The 22,205-nt window shown below is 32.6% G+C and overlaps 2 protein-coding genes and 1 pseudogene across 2 annotated transcripts; 1 reads left to right on the forward strand and 2 right to left on the reverse strand.

Annotated features, from left to right (window-relative positions):
* The first annotated feature begins 5,228 nt into the window (after nucleotides 1-5,228).
* On the forward strand, nucleotides 5,229-6,810 carry LOC133804761 (omega-hydroxypalmitate O-feruloyl transferase-like; annotated as a pseudogene).
* A 618-nt stretch (nucleotides 6,811-7,428) lies between these two features.
* LOC133803263 (F-box/kelch-repeat protein At3g23880-like) lies at nucleotides 7,429-9,024 on the reverse strand. The gene has a single exon (XM_062241234.1). It carries the CDS (start codon nucleotides 8,866-8,868, stop codon nucleotides 7,627-7,629), a length of 1,242 nt encoding a protein of 413 aa, XP_062097218.1. The 5' UTR covers nucleotides 8,869-9,024; the 3' UTR covers nucleotides 7,429-7,626.
* Nucleotides 9,025-12,117: 3,093 nt separating this feature from the next.
* Nucleotides 12,118-13,633, reverse strand: LOC133803944 (uncharacterized). Its single transcript, XM_062242091.1, has 2 exons — nucleotides 13,125-13,633; nucleotides 12,118-12,910 (listed from the first exon to the last, which is right to left on the reverse strand). The coding sequence occupies exons 1-2, from the start codon at nucleotides 13,546-13,548 to the stop codon at nucleotides 12,363-12,365; spliced, it is 972 nt and encodes a 323-aa protein (XP_062098075.1). The 5' UTR covers nucleotides 13,549-13,633; the 3' UTR covers nucleotides 12,118-12,362.
* Nucleotides 13,634-22,205: the final 8,572 nt, after the last annotated feature.

Below are 22,205 nucleotides of genomic sequence, written 5' to 3' on the forward strand. Positions count from 1 at the left end.
TGGGTACATGATCTGGTTCCTTTCCTTAATGCAATAGGAATATCTAGATCTGACTGTTTGTTAGATTGGAGAATACCTGGATCTTTTGAGGGAAGCGGTTCCATCACCGGATTGGGCGTTTGACTGTGCTGAGGATTCATAACTTGTTTATTTCTCATGGAATACACCCGAATCTCTTTCTGTACGTTTTGGTCTTGAGGATGTTCTTCTGGTTCAGTGTTTTTAGGAGAGGTTGGTGGATTTTCTTGTTCAGGAGGGAGAGTCTGGATATCTAGTTCAGAAGAAAGTGGAGTGGAAGAGGTAAATGGAAAAATAGTTGTTAAGGGTAATTCTAACCCCCACGACCACTGAGCTTCTTGCTGGTGATGGTTGGACTCCCCCTGAAGCGATGTGGGAGTGAAGTAAGGAGTATCCTCGAAAAATGTGACGTCACATGAGATGAATGTTTTTTTGGTGATGGGAAAATAACACCGATAACCTTTTTGGGTAGGAGAGTAACCCAAAAACACAGTCTTAATGGCTCTAGGATCAAATTTACTCCGATGGTGGGAGTGAACATGCACAAAAACAGTGCAACCAAATACTTTCACAGGCAGAGTATTTGTAGAGATGTGAGGATGTAGAGATTGAAGAACATAATATGGTGTTTTGAACTGAAGGGGCCGACTAGGGAGGCGATTAATGAGATAAGCAGCAGTAAGGATAGCATCGCCCCAAAGATGTTTAGGGACATGCATAGTGAACATAAGAGCACGAGCTACTTCTAAGAGATGGCGATTTTTGCGTTCAGCAACTCCATTCTGTTGCGGAGTATCAACACACGAGCTTTGATGGACAATCCCATTTTTGAGAAGATAGGGACCAAGAGTGGTATTGAAATATTCAGTACCATTGTCGGTACGGAGTATTCTTATAGATGTTTGGTACTGTGTTTGGATCATTTGATGAAAGTTCTGAAAAATTTGGCATGTTTCAGACTTACTTTTAAGAAGATAGACCCAAGTGAGACGTGTGTGATCATCAATGAAAGAGATAAACCATCGCTTACCATGAGAAGTATTGACCTTGGAAGGTCCCCATATGTCACTATGAATTAGAGAGAATGGGTTTGAAGGTGTATATATTTTGTGAGGGAACGAAATTCGTGTGTGCTTGGAAAATTGACAAATATCACAATGAAAATCAGTAATATTCTTATTTACAAAAAACGATGGGAATAATTGTTTTAAATATAAAAAACTTGGATGCCCAAGTCGACAATGCCATAACATAATTGTTTTTGAAACAGAGTTTGAAACAAACGATGAACTTGAACAAGAATTAGAAATAGAACTTGAACCCAAGCGTAGTAGAGAAGAGAGCTCGTTAACTGGATGTTGTCCTTCAAAGAAATAAAGTCCATTATGAACCCTAGCACTGCCAATCATCCTCCCCGATGATAGATCCTGAAATTGACAAGAATTTGACATGAATTTAGCGAAGCAATGATTATCACTGGTTAATTTTTGGACAAAGATTAAATTGCATTTCAAAGAAGGAACATAAAGTACTGATTTAAGAATGAGGTCAGCAGATAATTTAATAGTGCCTATTCCAACAATAGGAGAATGGGTGCCGTTTGCAATTGTGACACTAGATTTAGTGGAACATGGAGAATAAGTATCAAACAAATGTGGTAAACCTGTCATGTGATCAGTGGCACCCGAATCGATGATCCATGGTGTGTTGAAGGTGGAAGAAAAATTACCAGAGTGTGCAACAGATGCACTATGAGTCTCAGGACCGGAACTGGGTTTTATGGATGATTGACTCAAAAGAGTGTATAGGTGGGCAAGTTGTTCCTTACTGAATGAAGGGGTACCAGCACTATTCTGATCATTGGTACTCTCAGTTTGAGTTTGATAGGCCTTTCTTTCATTTTGGCGGTGAGGGGTCCAATTGGGTGGTTTACCATGAATAACCCAACAAGTAGATCGAGTATGACCGTGACGTTGGCAGTGATCACACCAAGGTCGATCACCCTTACGATTAGGTCGAGGGTCGGGAGTGGATCTGCCATGTGGTGGAGGCCCAGATTTTGAAACGAGAGCTGAGCTTTCAATGGGCTGCAGGTCAGGAGTAGTGAGCATGACACGACGACGTGCTTCTTCACGTCTAACCTCAGAGAAGGCTTCTTCAGTGTCAGGAAATGGGGCACGACCTACCAGACGACCTCTAACTTCATCAAGATTACTGTTTAACCCCGTAAGAAATTCAAAGACTCGTTCTTTCTCTAACTGCTTCCGCTGGATTGTAGTGCAGTTAGCACATAGTGGTGTGGTATCCAGATACAAATCGAGTTCCTGCCACAAGTCTTGTAAGTCGGAAAAATATTGGGTAACAGTTTGATTACCTTGCTTGATTTCTTTAAGCTTAGTACGGATTTCGAAAATCTGAGAGGCGTTACCAAGGTCAGAATACATTTTCCGGGCAGCGTCCCACACCTCCTTAGCAGTCTTATAGAATAGATATCTGCGGCTAATTTTTGAGTCCATTGAATTAATTAACCATGCAAGTACAATAGAATTTTCAGCTTGCCATACCTTGTATGTAGGATCATTGAAAAGAGGTGCATGGAGATCACCAGTAATGTATCCTAATTTACCACGACCACAAATAACAAGTTTGATAGATTGGGCCCATTGTAAATAATTTTTGCCATCAAGTTTATGGGCTGTAATATTAAGTGAACCACTATCAAGGTTATAAAGAGAGCCCATAGACCCAATGGGCTGACTTGGCTGAGTGTGGGCTGAGTTGGGGTTAGGGTTACCTTCATTGGGCTGGGTTGAGTGAGGCCCAATATTTTGAGAAGTAACCTCCTCACTGTTCGACATCACTGAGAGAGACTACTGGAGGGCTACGGGGCCGAGAGCTTCTGTGCCGAGAGTGGAGCCGAGAGCTGCTGAGGGCTACAGGGGTCCGACTGTAGCGTCGCCGGACTGGACTGCCGCCGGAATGGACTGGCCGAGACGCTGGAGATGACGCCGGAGAGGAGCGACTGGAGGTTGAGCGCTGGAGCAGGTGCCAAATGACTTCGCCGGAGGCCTGGAGTGTCGCCGGACTGGTTTGCAACTGGAAGGAGGGACGACCGTCGGAAAAAATGGAGGAAAACTGAGAGGGGGACAGAATTGAGCCTTACAGCTCTGATACCATGATGAAATGGTGAGGAAAAAGTTGTTTCTTACTGTATATTTTATTCACTGATATATTGTACAACCTAGGACTAGAGGTATATATAGGAAATACATAAGTAATTACACTAAATACAAGAATAGGTATCGATTCCTATTCCCAGGAATCCCAAAGATCAAAACAATCTTTTATAGGTTTGCATTTTATTTCCGTTAGAAGCCAGGAGTTTGACTTTAAGAGATTGAGTGGGGAGAAGAAGAAGTTGTGTTTGGGGAGAAAAGAAGACGTTAGGAGAAAAGAACGTTGTGTTTTCTTGTTTTGTAAAACAAATCTTATATAGGTTTGCATTTTATTTCCGTTAGAAGCCAGGAGTTTGACTTTAAGAGATTGAGTTGGGAGAAGAAGAAGTTGTGTTTGGGGAGAAAAGAAGACGTTAGGAGAAAAGAGCGTTGTGTTTTCTTGTTTTGTAAAACAAATCTTTTATCGGTTTGCATTTTATTTCCGTTAGAAGCCAGGAGTTTGACTTTAAGAGATTGAGTTGGGAGAAGAAGAAGTTGTGTTTGGGGAGAAAAGAAGACGTTAGGAGAAAAGAACGTTGTGTTTTCTTGTTTTGTAAAACAAATCTTTTATAGATTTACATTTTATTTCCGTTAGAAGCCAGGTGTTTGACTTTAAGACTTCTTTACTGATATTAAAAAAAAAAAAGACTCTTTTTTTAATATTATTTTTAATTTTCTTTCTTTATTTTTATTAAAAGTTAAATACAATAAAATAATCAAATGACACTTTGTCAAAAAAAAAAAAAAAATCAAATGACACTACAAAATTAGGGAGGTTGGACGTGGTTTACTTTTCAGTCAAAATAAACCCATGTTTGGTTTTGCGAGAAAACGGAAGTTTGATTCTTTTGTTTCTATTTAAAGGTCATTTCTTCTTCATCTTCTATAAAATATATATATATATATATTTGGGTATTTTTCGATTTGAAAGCTTGTTTATTTATTGGAAATGCATTTCTGGGTGATATGTGATTGTGATAAGTAGAAATCTTTACTGAGTTTTTTACTTTTAGAGAAAAGAATTGGATTATGGTATGTGGGTATTAATTATGTTGAAGCTCATGAACTATATGCACTTCAAGTTCTAAACCACAATTGCAGGATAATATAATGTGTGCAAATATGTTATTTTGGATGCCTTGTTTTGACATGCTTTTTCTCTTTTCGTATGTATATGTATGTGGTAGAACCCATATTTGGTTCCGTATTAAAAAAAATTAACAAATTTGTTGACAGGAACCAAATTTGGATGCCAGTTTTTACATATTTGGATGCCAAATTTGGTTCAGAGTGACATATTTGGCTGCCAGTTTTTACATGATAGAACCAATATTTGTTTAGATCATAGTTAGCTTTCTTAAAATATAACATACTATATCATAAATGACAACATACTTCTGTCATTGAGAAGATGATGACACTCTGAGCAACTAGGAACAAAAGAAACTAAGAAAATAAGAGCTATTTGAATTTTGGTGCCTTTTTATTTTCTTCCAGCTAATGTCTTTCTTCGGTGGTCTATGATTGTTGCAGATCTTGCTATATGTTGAGGTATTGGTTCGTTGACCAGTTGCCTACCACAGTCCATATGAGCTTAGACATAACCTGACAGAGAAGACCATTGTTCAAAACCAGACAAAAAGGAAAAACCAACAAATAATTAAAATCCAAATTCTGTCATTTTCACGCACTCTATGCTTGAGTCCTTTTCTAATATGAAGGGATTTCATTATTGATTTATCTAATATCTCCAATTAGGACTGAGCATCTGTACCCTTATGGTTTTAAATTTTATTGTAACCAATACAAGAAAATGGTCAAGTTTTCTATCTAGTTCTCCCTATATAATTCCAGCCCCACATTCAATAATGTAATACACAGATACCAATTATTGTTAGTCTCTGATCAAAATACTCCCTTCAGTTCAAGTATGCATACCTTGAGAAAGTTTCATTAGCATAATGCATATGCATTCTGAGTTTTCATACTTATTAAATTCAAGTTAGTGACAAGACCTTTGAGCTTTGTGTTAATCTAGAAGAGCCAACTTTGGTTGCACCTGCAGAGGAGACAGAGAAGGGTCTCCGCTTCCTCTCCACCCTTGACTAGAATACAACCGTGATTTTTCGCACTATCTACTGCTTCAAATCGGATTCGAAAGGCCATGAGGAAGCTGTGGAAGTTATCAAGAAGGCCTTGTCAAAGGTTTTAGTTCTAGCTGGAAGGTTAACTATTAGTTCAGCAGGGAAAATGATAAGTGAATTGTACTGGGGAAGGTGCTGTTTTTTTTAGGCTGAAGCTAACTGTTCTATTGAAGAGATTGGTGACATAACAAAGACTGATCCTGAAAGTTGTTTTATGAGATTCCCAATGCCAAAAACATACTTGAGATTCCTCCTCTAGTTGCTCAGGGTTTGCATAACTTGAAGGTTTTCATTAGTTTTACTTGTAGATTTGAGTATTTGAAGTTTCATTAACTAGAATTCAAATAAGATAACATATGTGATTTGATTTGATTTGAGCTTTTTCATGATTCATTTTTTATGAAAATGAATGACAAGGATTGATTAACAGTGTTCCAGCTATGAAGTTCAAGTATTAGAACAAAAAAGTTTCTTCTTATTTGTGGAATGAGTTTAGTTATAACAGAGTTCACTTCTTAAGTTTATCTTTCTTTTTTACAATGATGTTATGGTTAAACTACACGTGACTAAGTTCAGACGAGGAGGCTTTGTACTTGGGCTATATGCATGAACCATTGTATGTTTGATGGGACTGGAGCTATGGAATTTGTGAACTCTTGGGGTGAGATTGCAAGAGGCTTACCCTTAAATGTCTCTCTCCAATTCTAGATAGAAGCATACTTAAAGCAAGTAACCCTCCAAAAAGAGAGTATTCTCATGATGAATTCAGCGAGTTTCAAGATATCTCAGAAACCAGCAAGCTCTGTGAGCAAGAAATGCTTTATAGGTCCTGTTTTAATCCTGAAAACTTGAACAACTTCAGAAAAAAGCCAGAGAAGATGACGTTCAAGACAAGTGCACAACATCTGAATCACTCTCAGCCTTTGTATGGAGAGCGAGAACTGAGTCGCTAAAGATACAACCTGATCAGAACACAAAGCTCCTGTTTGCTGTTATTGGCTGGTCTAAATTTGAGTCACCAATTCCAAAAGGAGATTCGATGTCAAATAAACAAATGCTTTCTGCTTGAAGGCAAGTGCAGATGTGGCATCCTTTGGCAGTGCAATTGTGCTAACTAATTCATTTTGTAGAGCAGGTGATCTATTGGAGAATCCACTGTCTATCGCAGTTGACCAAGTTCAGAAAGCAGTTAATATGGTTAATGACAGTACTTACAAGAGCTCTGCTATTGATTACTTTGAAATGACAAGAGCCAGGCCTTCTCTTGCTGCAACTCTTTTGATCACAACTTGGTCTTACACCACTGATTTCGGTTGGGGAGAGCCTTTCGTATTTTGTTCCTCTCTCATGGGAAAAAGAGGAAAAACATAAATGTTTTATTGGGTTTGGCAGAATCAGCCATGAAAGTCTTTGCAGAACTAATGCAGATTTGAACTATATCTATCCATATATTACCTATGAACCTCTATTGAGGCATTATTTATTGAACATTGTGTCATTAGTGGGAACCCAGGCCTTGGATTTGGTTGGAAAAGGAATAAGGTCTTATAATTCATCAATTCAATGATAAAAAAAAATGGATTAGTCTCTTGAACACCAAGGCTCTGTGACTGAACTTGCAAAACCATTTTCTTATTTGTCTTTCCATTTTGTAATTTTCTTAACTCTTTATCTTCTCCTTTATCCCATGAAATTTTAATTATTGTACTTTTTTCTTTTATAGGCTATGATAACTGCTTTTACTCGAAAAATGTTGATAAATTCATATTATTAAGTATACTGCTTTGTGTCATGGTGAATTTGTATTACCATAGAATAGTATAATGGAATAATACTAGCAGAATTAGATGTTTTTTACTCGTACTCTCTTTATAGCATAGATTCAAATTTTCATTTTGTTTTCTACTCAGGATTAATGAATGAGCCAATCAAAGTACCTTGGATATTATATCTTGTTTGATATGTGGTTGTTCAATTATATCATATCATAATATATTCAACTTGTAAGTAGATATAAAGTATGCATACCGACAAAACAAAACAAAAAACAGAATAATAAGCATGAAATCATTTTAACGAACCAGTAATAAAATTCTAAATGGAAACCCGAATAAACTAATAAATATTCCAAAAATACAAAGTACCAGAACACCAAAATAACACTACTAAAATTAAGAGGAAGAGATCGAATCAATCAGCCAAGAACCATACTTTGAAGAAGTAAAGACAAAAACTTGTGCCTCATTTGTTTAACTTAGGAAGATACTCTCAGCATAAGTAGCAAAGTAGAAAACCTGCTCCCATGGACATACATTTTGGAGCCTTCCACTATCACTCCTGGGATCATAAAAGGCCAGAGTACCACGATATCTTGATTCGAGTAAGAGGTTACCATTATGTAATACACCTAATGGCTGGAATGTATTTCTAGGAGAGGATGGCAAAGATCGGTCAACCAAGTCCAAAGAAATATGTTTGGTCCAAGAATTTGAGACACCATATTTCTTCATGACCCATATCTCAATACATGATAACAAATATGATGGTGAAGTGAGCAGAGATAGGCAGCCACACAAGTTATAAATACTTCTAACGTAAAAGACTTCATTGTTTAAAGACGAAGGGGGATTAATGAGCTTAAATTGCTCGCTACTTAGATCAAAAGCAACTACCCCATCAGAATACACCTTAACCAAATTTTCTTGTCTAAGTTGTGGACGTACAATAGTGATTGGCCAATGAATAGAGCCGCTAACAACAACGGAAGCCGTACCATTGATCGGAAAGATACGCAGCATGGTAGAATCATAATCTTGATCTGAAGAAAACAGGTCAGGCATGACCATAGTTTTCCATGAATTGCTGTTCAAACTATACAGTGAAACTTGCTCACATGTTTGAAAGAAGTTACTACACTTGCGTGTTTCTGTATCTTTACCTCCACACGCAGCCACCACTTTGAAATCATTGGTCAATGGTTCGTACCCAAAGCCATACAGAGTAAGTAGTGGAGAAAAACTACCAGGTTCAGATGGAGTATATGGGGATGGAGGGAGTTTCTTATGCTTTTCGATTGTTGGGTTCCAAAGATAAACACAATTATGAATTTTGTCTACCCAACAAATCACACCATAATGACTACCCACAAAGGCCATTGCCATATTCTCCCTCCTCAACTTGTAAATGGGGAATACCTTAGACGAAATCTCATGGAAGTTTTCCGAGCTACGGAATGAGCATAACATTCCACAATCTTCGTTAATACCCAAAACATCGTCAAGAAATTGCAGGCCTAGGAGTGTACGAGGTACCTGTCGTTTGTGGTGGCAACTCATGAAACTTGGGTCGCTTATTCTGGACAACCAAGATTTGGAGACGCACTTGAACCGTGTCACAGATTTTGCATCTAATCTTAACACTATCTCTTCAATTATCTCCCTTGGTAATTTGCAGCCATAGCTCGAATTATTGACCATCATTGCCATCGGCATCGTCCAAAAAAAAAAGAAAAAGAACAAACAAACCAAACCCTAATTTACAGAGAGAGAATTAAATTAACCCATATAGTCATCGTTCACGATTCGCTCCCTCGAAACATTGAAATTTCCAGCAAAATCCTTTAGCTTTAAACAAGATTTGCAAACAAAATCGACTCACACACATTTCACTATTGTAATTAATTACTAATTTGTTATGCATATTTTAATATACTTATATTATAATATTAATTAACCTAAATACTAAATAGTATATATTCCAAATTTATTTATCATTTTATTTTATTGTACCTCTTATTTTTTAATTTAATATGGTGTATGTTAGTTGCCATTTTGATACATTATTTTATTTCCTTATTTTCTTGGCCTTTTTATTACCGAATCACTTTATTACTTAATTACTTATGGGTAGTTAATTGATACTCTTATCTCATATGGCAATCCCAATTAATTGAAATTCATTTTATGTCAAATATAATTATGCTAAATGTATTTGTTTACTAATTTGAATACTTTTTCCAAACTTTATATATAAATACATACTTATGGGTATATTACATAAAAAAAAAAAAATATCCATTCATATATAGTATAAAAGTGATTAATTTAACAAATAGAAAAATACTAATTCGTGTCCATCAATAATTTTTTTTTTATAAATACTTCTTTTTCTTTTCTTATTTTTAATACCCTTCGTGTCTTACATACAATAAAAGCATAACATTGATGATATAAATAATTAAAAAAACACTTTTTAATATCCATGAAAATAACATTATCAACATCAAAGTTTTAAAAAAAAAACTACCACTAAATTATTATGTTATACATAGAAAATCATCATTTATTTAATTATATACTTAATGGTATCTTTTTATATAATTATATACTTTTGGCTAATATCAAATAAAATAAAAGCTACATTTAGTTTTCTTACATATAAACTGAATATGCAAGCAATATAAAAATTAATACCAAATAAATTATATGTCATATCCTATAATAAATATGAATGTCCTAAAAGAAATTAGCCATAATAAACGTCAAAGTATGAAAGAGAACATCTATAAAATGAAAGTTTTATAGAATATATAAATAAAATAAAATTTTATAAAACACCTAAAAAAATAAAATATATAAATCAGAAGTGTGCTATAATATTCATAGAATGAAAATTTTTATTAAAATCAGATACATCCAATATAGAGGTTGGGTAAAAGTCTAAATTTTGTATTAGATTTGGATGAAACATAAGAAGAAAAATAACATAAACAATAAATAAATAACTACCAATTGGTATTCAAAATACTTGATTTTCTCAATAATCCATGCCACTTTAATATTGGTATGATCTTCAAGTTGGTTGTAGCTTCACATTCATTATTCAAATAATAATAACGATTTTTTAGTAGTCAAATCTTATATAAAATAAATTAGTAATAAATAGACAAATTGACTAATTAAGCTATTTTAGGAAAGTTGTTAAGTTTATGAGTAAATTAAGGAAGTGTAATATTTTATTAAATAAAATGAAATCAGTTATATACAACACTAATTAATATATTTTAGTTATATTATTTTATCTCTAACAAAATTATTATTATTTATTCTTATAAGTATAAATGTGTAAACTGCCTTTTAGTTTAGGCATTTGACAAAAGAAATGTTCTAATTGGTTTGACTTTACACATGTCATTTAACTTATATATACAATAATAAAGCATTGTAATTTGTTTGATAACATTAACAAATACAATACAAGGATCCCAAATTTTCACGAAAACCAACAACTCCACAAAATTTGCATAATTCAAATCATAAATATTTCATTATCCCTAAAAAAATTAAATAAAGTTTTCTTTACATATTTTTGCTGATTAAAAAACAAAAATGGATTCATTTTTTTAGAACTAATCATTTTTTTTAGTAAACAAAAAAAAAAGTAATGCTTAATTTATTTAGAAAATAATTTTAACATAAAATACATTTTGTTTTCCAAATACAGAATAATTTATAATTTTTCCAAATACACTTTGTTTGTATATTTTTTTTCTATAAAATACTGTAAAAATATAGTATTAATTAAACATTATCTGTTTATACCAATTTTTTTTTTGTTGACAAAAAAATTCTACCAATTTCTCAATCAAGCAAAATTATGTTAAAGTTTAACTTTTAACTAAGTTATTATGGAAAAAAAAAAAGAAGAAAAGGACAGGTTCATTATTGGTCTTTTAGTTTATTGAAAAAAATAAATCAAAATATTGATTTGATATACAATATTTTCCACAGTTTAATTTTAATCTGCAAAAATATATCAAGAAATTTTTATGATTTGATTTGGTACCAAATTTGTTCAGTTATTGATTTCCGTAAACTTTTTTATTTATTACCAAACAATGTCTTATTACCTGGCAACAAATGCATCTAATATTCAACTATAGGAACAAAAGAAACTAAGAAAATATGATCTCTTTCAATTTTGGTGCCTATGACTGTTGCAGATCTTGCTTTAATTTATGTTGATCAGTTAGAAATTAAAATCTTTGAAGCATCAATGCACAAGGTAGATTATTTTGTATGGTGATTCATGAGTTTATGGAGAGGCTGCATGAATGAGGAATAATGCTATTAAATTTTTCATATGATTCATTTATGAATCCCTCAGAGTTTTGACTTTTTTCAGTATATTTTGTAGTGCAGTTCTTTGTTTGATTCATCTAATAGCAAACTTTTTTGGTGCAGTTGTGCAAATGTAATAATTTATAATATCTATGTGTTGCACACTACTTGATTGGCAAGATCTTGGCCTTGTTGTCTTTTCATTGCAAAGTTGAATAAAGCAATCAGCACCATTATTTTGGTTACTTTTAGAGTTATTGATATCCCTTCCTTTAATTTTGGCTTAATTAAACTGATCTCATTTAAGTAATACTGAAGACAAACAAAACATAACAGATAGTAGCGAGGGAGTGAACTATTGATTCTGTATGGAGAAATCTGACTCAAAGGCAAATCACCTTAAAATTAATTCCCAATAATACTCTGTCCTTAATCCTTTTTCTTAAACAAAAAAGGTAAAAAAGAAATAAGATGTTTGGCTTTTTTTTTTTAATATTCAAAAGTAAAAAAGACTAGTTGTTATTTACTTTAGGAAAGAGAGTTTCAAGCCAATTACAGAAACACAACACACAAGAAATAAAAGTAAAAATATAGACATTACTTCTCAAATACATATATATCATTTATGCATATGAAATATATGAATAAACTTACAAATCCAAACTATACATCATATTTATATATTATAATCTCCAGGGCATCCTCCACTAATATATTGTAGTAATTTTTTGTCCTTGGAGAAAAAAGCTATGCATATATTATATATATGAACAGCTAATTAATTAACAAATCATTAATAAATCTCTCTATATATTTATATAGCAGTATGCATAGAAAAAGGATGGGTTGAGTTATTATAATAAATATTAATTATTATTCCAAGATGATTTTCCTTTGGCACCGTTACTACTACTAGTAGAAGTAGTAGTAGTATTGGACCTGCCTTTGGCAACATCTTGAACAATGGCTTGGCCAACACCTTCAGCGATGCCCTCTATAAGACCCCCAAGAAAATCAATGACCACCTGAGAAGCCACTCGAGCGGCTGTGCCGAGCATGTTGTTAGGCTTGTCATCGCTTTTGTGGCCGTTTTCGCGGAGGCCGTTGATGTAGGTCTTGGCGCAGACGGCGTGGAGATGGTAACCGCAGACGCTGCAATGGTACACTCTGCCTGACTTCTTCCGGTTGCACTCACCGCACACCACGTTAGTGTCATTATTATTATTATTGCCGTAATAATTGGGTGGAAGAAGCCTGAGAGTGTGGGAGTGAACCCAGAACTTCTGCATTTCCAAGGGCAAGTTGGCACAGCAGGGGTGCATTTGGAAGCTGCAGGCGTTGCATCTGTATGCAGACCCTTGGATTGCCTTGCTGCACACATCGCACTTGGATTGCACAATTCCACCACCTTTCACTGCACACGTACGTACTTAAAATTAACTCATGATGATAAGACTACTATTTGATCATGCAGACTAATCCATGGATCGCTTATATATATACTCAAGGACCCTTTTCATAAAAGAATTAAAATTAACGACCTTTTTGATTGAGGATCCAAGGCACAAGCCTGGCCAGTATATATAATCATTAATCAGTATAATATGTATTCGATATATATAGATTACCTGGTTTGGAAAAGAGTAGGAGCTTGTGCTGAGAGTGGAGGTGATGGGACTTGAGGGAAGGGAAAGCTGAGCCACAGAAGTCATGCAGCTGAAAATTGCATTGCAGGCAAGAGTACCTGTTGCCTGCGCCGCGCTCCTTGCAGGAGGCGCAGGTGAAGCGGTCCGGGAGATTAAGCAAGGAGAGAGGGTGCTGGGGGTGGCTGAAGTGAATCATCTCCTCCCCCGATATCAGCTGAGGAGACCTCGGCGGATACGCAGGAGAGTATTGTCCCCTCATCTCAGCAGCAGCAGCAGTGGCCATGGTGTTGGTGTTGGTGGTGGTAGTGGTAGTGGTAATATTAGCAGTAACACTGCCTGGTTGGGCCATCGAATGCATCTGTGTTAGTAGAAACGCTCTACTCTTCTCAGAGGCCTGCTTGTTCATGCTTGATAAAAAAATTCTCAGTACAAGATGATCGATGAGTTTGGTTATTAGTATATAATGATTAGTTAATTTGTAGTGTATGCAAATTCCAAGCTAGCAAAGGATGAGAATATTTATAGTTGAAAAAATGTTTCCACTATAGCTAATAGTAGTACTATTTGGAGTTTGGGGACAACTAATCTCTTCTACACAATCGAATATGCAGAGCATGCATGGCGGCCACCGCATGCATGTGCATGTAAATATATATATATATTTATGTATATGTGGAATACTGTATAGTTAGTACATGTATTTGTATGTTACAAAAGCTAACTATACATAGATATATATATATATATATAGATTACACATCAATTTTGTTATGAGTTGGATATATATATATACATATATTATTTGTTGGTTGGGAAGGCAGCACGAGCTAGGTTACATATGGTGGCCCCCTAAAACAGAGTTGATTCCCGGGAAGTTTGGTGGAGAGTGGAAGAAAGAAAGAAAGTAAGATACGATATTATATACAAGGAGCCCAAAAGTCAAGGTTTTTCCTTTTAGCTTTTTCTTTAATCAATAATATTCAATAACAAATATTGGCATGCAGTTGCATGTGAGTTAAGTAGTTAAGTTAAGAGGGGACATTTCATGTATTATATTATGTATCACAGTATAACATAATTATTATATATGCCACTATAATTAGACATCCAAAATATGCTCTTTTGTAAATATTGGACACAATTGACTTTTTCACATTAAAACATGCACCAGTGATGCTTTCACAATGCTTCTCCAGCGATGCTCTCATATTTTTTTTTCATAATTTTTTTGGTAAAAGCATCATGGAGCATTGCTAGTGTGTTGCCTTTAGGATGCTATAGCAATATCTTTTACCTCAAAAATATGATTTAATGGGAGTATTACTATTGCATAGTATAGCATCACACTAGTGTTGCTCCATGACGCTTTTACAATGCTATAACGATGCTTTTTACCTCAAAATTGTGAAAAAAATGAGAGAATCGCTGTAGCATTGCTAGAAAAACGTCGTAAAAATATTTATAATGCATCATTCTTTATCTAAAAATTCATGACAAAATTGGAGCATCGTGGAGCATTGCTAGTGCACCACAAAAGCATCGCTAGAGCATCATTATAACATCACCAGATCATTGCTATTTTGTTCAAAATTCGACAGATTTTTCAAAGTTTTAGATATGAAAAAAAATGCAACCAAAACCAATAAATCATGCATAGATGTGTTAGAAACCGTAAAATATATTGTTTTAAGTGAATACTAAGTTTGAGTTTTTGATTTGATATTTTTAAATCATTAATATATGTATATATATATAAATAGATTAGTTCTTCAAAGAGGTGCTTCAATAGTGGTGGGAGGGCAACATCAATGGTGAGAGTGATGTTAATGGCGGTAGCAGCATTGAAATGGTGCTCTGCCGCCCTCGCGCCGCGGGGAAGCGGTGGTGATGGTGCGATATTGTAGTAGAAAAAGGGATTGATAGAAGTTTGAGAGAGAGGTGGGTTGTTAATGTGGGAGGGGCATTTGTGTCCAATTTTTCTAAAATTGCATATTTTGGGAATTTCTAATTATAGTGGCATAAATAATAATTATGTTATAGTACAATGCATAATACATGAAATTTCCTTTAAGAGGTGGTGGGTAGCTGCATGCCTCTTTCTTTCCGTGCCTTCTTTTTCTACTTTCTACTCATCACGAATCTCTCCCAACCCAACTTCTCACTTCTCTTTATTTATTTTCAATATATATTACACGTTTTCTTAGCCACCTAGCTTGGTCTAGTCCAAGTCCAATATCGTATCTTTATAATTATCTAATTAGTAAGGTTAAACAATTATATATATATATATATATATAAATTGTAACGATTTAATTATGTAAGTTTCATTTTATTTTGGCACTGAATTATGTTTTCATCTTTACAAAATACTAAGCAAAAATGAGACCCCTTTATTTTAGGGGTGCACACAGGTTAGATTTTTAGGTTTTGGGTTCATCGGGTTCGAGTTTTGCGGGTTTCGGGTGGAGAAAAATTGTACCAAAACCGATCCAATTTTTTCAAATTTTTTCGAGTTTCGGATTTTTTTGGGTTGGATTCGGGTTGGGCTAGGCCTTTTGGGTTTTGGGCCGAAAAGCCCAATTTTGCAAAAATACCAATTTTTACAATTTTTTCAAAAATACCATTTTTTTGGGTTTCGGGTATGAACATGAACCCAGTTTCAACAAATTTCACACCCGACCCGACTCCTTTCGGGTTCAGGTCAGATTTAACCCGAATCCGACAGGTTTTCCAAAAAAACGAGTTTTCGGGTTGCGGGTCAAATATTCACCCCTAGTTTATATACTTATTGTAAAGGCATCTGTTTTATCATGTTTAGACATGCATTTGCATGTTAACATACTGGAAGCTCATTTTATTAATCTCGTATTTTTCATATTTTAAATATCATGTTAAGACATACTTTTGAATAATGAGATATCAAAAATACAAAATATTCGTGATTTTAATTTAGCACATGCCTTGACGAGCTCTCTTTTTATATATTTGTGCCCTAGTATATATATATTCTCTTTGTGTGTGTTTACCATACCGTTCTGAGTAGCTAAAAAATGGTTTCTTCAAGAAACAACCTCTGCAAAAAGTCTAAAGCATTCAATGCTTCATTGCTCGTTGCCTATAGCGTTTTGGTGAGAGCTCACCACTCTATATTTGGTTTTTTGGTTCAAAGCTTGAAGGGAGTTCAAGCAGATTTTGAGGGGAGCTCGAGGTGAAGCTGGAGGGATCCAGCAGGTGGAGGGATTCGCGCAAACCACTAGACCAGCGGGAGGCTAGTTGCTTGGAGATCTTCACTAAAAATAGGGAGTTGGTTACATGTTCTTGAATCAATTCAAAATTGAGTTTTTGGTTGTTTTTCTAGTCAAGTGCTTGTAATAACTTTGAGTATTTGTTAGTGGATTTGCTTCGTACCACCGAACTATATCTAATGAAGTAGATTGTGAGAAATTATAGTTAAGCCTTGTAAAATGATTATGTCATTTTTATTTTTCTGCACTATATGTTTCTCTGTTGAATCTGAATTTTAGTAATTAATTTAAGTGAGTAATTGGTAGGACTAGTTAATCAACTTTCACTTATTATGTATATACCTTGGTTTTATTTTATATTAATATGTACAAAGTGTTTCTCTTATACTAAATTTTACTTACCTCAAATACTGAGTATTGCCCACATAACATAGCAAATAATAATTTGTGCAATTTAATATTAAACTCGTATTATTAAATTGCACTAATCACTTTCCCCATTCTTTAGTAATATTCCTCAAAATTATATATATACGTACATAATTTCAAACTTGGTGGTGTAGTTGAAATATTAATTGAGACTTATTTGTTGGAAAGAGGATGAATATTGTACGCTACCTTCCTAAATAAATACATATATATATTTATATAAATGATTTGATTAGAAGAAAAAAAAGGAAAATATTCTATGTCTCTATCTTTTAGACTTTCAAGTCTTTTAAAAACCGAATTATACAACTTTTCCAAACACACTACTTTGGCATATGGTATCTTATACTACTCGATCAATCCATTCCATGTATACATACATATTAATTATGTACTTTATTATATACATAATATTTGTCACCAGTATTAATTAATTTTTCCAATCATCACTTACTTGTACCCAACCAGAAATTCACATTAATTAATAATGCATGCTTTTTAAGTAATAATAATCTGCCTTTGCCTTGCCCCATACTTTACTGCCAACTAATATTGTTCCTTATTCCCCAAGAATTTTTCTCAATTATTTTTCTACTTTTTAATATTTATATATATATAAATCCATATATAGCTTTGATTTTCTTCTCGATGTGATCAATATTCAATCATCCCTAATTCGTATCTATTAGATTGAGAAATCCGAATTTTGTACATGTATGTTTGTTTTAGTTTATAAGTTATTTGAAACTCTATTTTTAACCTCTTAAATGATCTAGAATTTTTACATAATTGTAGATAACTATAATATACACTTAACTATAATATGCACTGTCGTATAAAAACAAATTATGTTACAATTAATCTAAGAACCAAAAATAAAAACACATAAGAGTACGTCCAAAAAGAAAAACATACAATTCCCTATATGTATTTATATGAGAATGAGAGAATTATTAATGGAATCGCAACCAGTTCATGACAAATATTAAAGTTTCTAGCCAGCTTATTCAATAATATATGTTTTATATAAAAAATATGCAGATAAGGCAACAAATTTTATTTTAATAGTTTGTTTTATTAATTTTAACAGAATATTCTAAATATTTAACATAATATACTTTTAAAATTAAATATTTATTAATTATATTAATATAAATTCAAATATTATAAAATATCATAATTATTTATGTTTATGAAGAAAACATGTAACTACATAAAATATTATAATAATATTTATTTTCTATCAAGAATAAATAAGTTTCTTCTCCAATTATAAATGTGTGATTTGAATAATATCATTAATATTTTATACATTAAATAGTAAAATTTATGATCTAAAATGTTATTATATATATATTTTTTTAAAAAACCATAAACAATGTTTGTGTTTAATTTTTCTTTTAATATATTTATGTCATTTTTTTATATATAGTATTATTTATTTATTAAAAATTTATTTGAAAATTAAAAAACTTAATAAATATAATTAATAAATTTTTATATATAATATTTTTTATTTATTTAAAATTTATGTGACAATAATACAAATTTAATTTATATAATTAATAAATTTTATAAATAAAATTATGCAAACGTATATTGTGATATATATATACTAATTATAATCATTTGGTTTGGAAAGTGGTATTACTAAAAAAAGAAAGAACCTTCAAAACAATAGAGTGAAATATGTTAAATTTATCATAAGTTTTACTTTCTGTGTCTATTTATACATATTTTATATCTTATAAGACAACAAATTGCAGTGGATTGTATCTAAAATAAGTTTCAACAATGTGTTATCATAAGATTATTGGGCTTGGTGGGCTTGTAAAGCAGAAGATGGATAGAGGCTGATCAAATAGATTGATCTTGGCCCATTTCAACTATTGGAAAATGAGAATGAGAATCAGCCATAAATATATACATATATATATATATATTAATTAATTAAAAGGGATAATAATGGAATACAGAGAAAGATACATTCGAATTTTGAATATGTTCTGTATGATATTTTGTATACTATATATATATATATCTTTTATATAAAAAGTGTGTAGATAATAAATATTTTTTGTTTTAACAATTTTTTTTTGGGTTAATTTTAACGAAATATATCTTCCAAAATTATTAAAAATAGATATTTATTAATTATATTCATATAAATTTAAATATTATAAAATATCATTATTATAATAATATATTTAATAAAATACTAGATATTTAATAATTATATTAATATAAATTCAAATATAATAAAATATCATTATTATAATAATATATTTAATACAATACTAGATATTTTTTTGAAAAGTGTGGACTTTATTAGCAACAATCTTGTAAAATTACAACCAACACAAAAGAGGAGATAGTCTCCTTAATCAAACTACGCTCAGCCACAAAGAAAGACTCCTTTGCCAAAGCATGGGCTACCCTATTAGCAGCGCGTTTCACAAACAAAATTGAAACAGAACTGAGGTCCTTCCACAGGACTTTACAATCTTCTATAACACACCCAAAATATGAATCCATGGTAATGTTGCTTCTCAAGGCTTGAACTACAAGAACACTGTCAGTTTCAATCACCGCCTGCATCCAATTCCTTCCCTTTAGCCAGCTCAAAGCCTCGCGCACCCCCAACGCCTCTCCCAACTCCGGAGCCACATAACAAGATCTGCAAACAGAGAAAGCTTCCAAAAGGACTCCATCGTGGTCTCTGATAATTCCAGCAAAGCTGTACTTCGAGGTCTCAATGAAATTTGCTGCATCAACATTTATCTTTAGGGATCCCAGCGGAGGTTTGCTCCATTTTTCACGCCCATCTTCAGGCAACAAGAAATGAGGCAGGGGAGCAATGTCACGGTCTTGAGCCTTCTTCCAAGATGTCAACAAATGTTCAGCCAGATGCAAAATACCATAACACGAGCCCCTTTTATTCTGCCATACCCAATCGTTACGCCTCTTCCACACAGCCCAAAGCAACATAAAGACTTTAGCCTTCTGATCTTCATCTAGCCGAACTAGAGCCTGCATTAACCAACTGCCAAATGATTCAGCGCCTGGAGCCAGTAGGTTGAGCCCCAGACGAACCCAGCAAGGCCACACTTGACTACAAGTCACCAAACAATGAGAGATAGTCTCCCTATCCAACTCGCACAAAGGGCAGATTGTACTCACTTCCACATGTCTAAAGTGGAGTTGGGTTTTTGTAGGTAGACAACCAGAAGAAGCCCTCCATACGAGGTCCTTAACCTTGGGGGGTACCTTCACTTTCCACAGACCCAGCCAAAACACTATTTCCATATCTGAAGCCTCTCCATGCTTAAGAACTTGAAGCGCCTTATAACAACTTTTCACAGAAAAAAACCCAGATGATTCCATCGACCAATACCAATTTTCAATAGGCCGATTAGAGCACAAAGGAATGCTCATAATGCAATCGGCGTCTCTAGAATTGAAAAGGTCGTTTATCACATCCTCATCCCATTCAAGTCTATCGGCATGCATCAAGGTGGAGACTTTTGTCCCAAATAAAGCAGGATGAGTTGTAGTGATCTAGGGGTTAACCTTATCCTGAAGCCATGGGTCTGGGCTAATAGAAATGGTCTCCCCATTACCCACTCTACATCTGGCAATACAATACTAGATATTTAATAATTATATTAATATAAATTCAAATATTATAAAATATCATTATTATAATAATATACCATATATAATCTTAATTTTTATTAAAAAAATTATTATTTATATTTATAAAGAAAACAGGTTTCTTTTATTACTTAGTGTAGCTTAATTAAACAACAACAAACATTATAAACAGATAATATTGTATCAGATACAAGCAATACACGTTTGTTTATTTATATTTATAGAATTTATAAATTATTTTTATTAAATTTGTATTATTGTTATATAAATTTCAAATAAATAAATAATATTATATATAAAAAAATTATATAAATATATTAAATGAAAAATTAAACAAAAACATTGTTTATGATTTAAAATATATATATATAATATGATAATATTTTTAAACATAAATGATAATTTTTTTAATAAAATTAAGATTTAAATATCTAGTCTTGTATTAAATACTATTAAAATAACAATATAATAAAAGTATATACTAAAGTTTTATATAATAAAATTTAGTTTATATGATTCACAAACCAAATATTTTAGATAAAAATTAGATAAAATAATAATTATAATCATATAATTATCAAATATATATATGAGCAACTATAGTATTTTTTTTATTCACCAATACGTGTTTTTATTATTTTTGGTATATAAATAAGTTATAACTCAAATTATTTTATATGATAGTGTATATTATAATTATTTAGTACATTTTATAAATTTTAGTTAATTTAAGATGTGGAAAATAAAGTTTCAAACAAATTATTTTATATGAATCTTTTTTTTTTCATCACTATTCAAGTACTATTTTTACAAGAAACTATTATATTTTTAAAAAAATGATTATTTGGCCCTTGAAAAATTAATTATCCGTCCTTGCACTCATATAATTTTGATTACAATCTATATATTAGAAAACAATTTTGCTTTATTGTAATGCATAAGCCTCTTAAATTAAACTATCTCTTTTTTTTTTCCAAATAAAATAAAATAAATGCAAAATGTTACACGGGTCTCGAAAAGATACTTTTGAGGAGGCAAAATGTGTTACACCCCAAATTTTGAAATATAAACCGTATGGTTAATAACTTATGCAAGTAATCGATCACTCTAAGGTGGCACGTCATTGGCACCCACGCATGCAATGTGAGCTCGAAGGCAGAGATTCCCTCCAATATAGCCTCCAAAGACTGGTAAGGAGGCGATGTTAATGTTTCGATGAGCTCGAAACATGAAACAGGCTTTGAAAGCACGTTGGAGTAACAACGTGTATGCGGTTATAAATCTCTACAATTATGGGCTAGTTAAAATCGTGTGTAAACAATCCTCTTTTTAAGGAATATTTATTTTATTAATATATTTGATTGCATTTTAATATATTCTTTTGTATTTCAAATTCAAATGAGAAGAATTTCTTACGCACAAATTTGTACTCAAAGTTTTGTGAAATTGCTCTTAAAGCTTTAAACGTAAACTACTTACTTAATAAAAGTGACTCGTGGATATAGGTAAATTTAACTACTGAACCATGTTTTCTTTTCATCATTTATTGTTTATAAGTACTTAATCGCTCTTATTTAATTTTAATTGACGAAAAACATCGTCAACATATTTAAAAAGAAAACATGTTTTTTTTTATTTGATTTAACTTAGTGTATATATATTATGACTATATATATTATAAGTGTATTATACATAGTTGTCGTGTATATATCTACGTAAGAAATTAGAATAACAT

Source organism: Humulus lupulus, chromosome X, assembly GCF_963169125.1.
Source record: "Humulus lupulus chromosome X, drHumLupu1.1, whole genome shotgun sequence".
NCBI lineage: Eukaryota > Viridiplantae > Streptophyta > Magnoliopsida > Rosales > Cannabaceae > Humulus > Humulus lupulus.

Coding starts and splice junctions, on each gene's coding strand:
- LOC133803263 (XM_062241234.1), bottom strand. CDS start 8,868: ATGCCGATGGCAATGATGGTCAATAATTCGAGCTATGGCTGCAAATTA.
- LOC133803944 (XM_062242091.1), bottom strand. CDS start 13,548: ATGAACAAGCAGGCCTCTGAGAAGAGTAGAGCGTTTCTACTAACACAG. Junction 12,911..13,124: donor CCTACTCTTTTCCAAACCAG/GTAATCTATATA, acceptor GTACGTGTGCAG/TGAAAGGTGGTGGAATTGTG.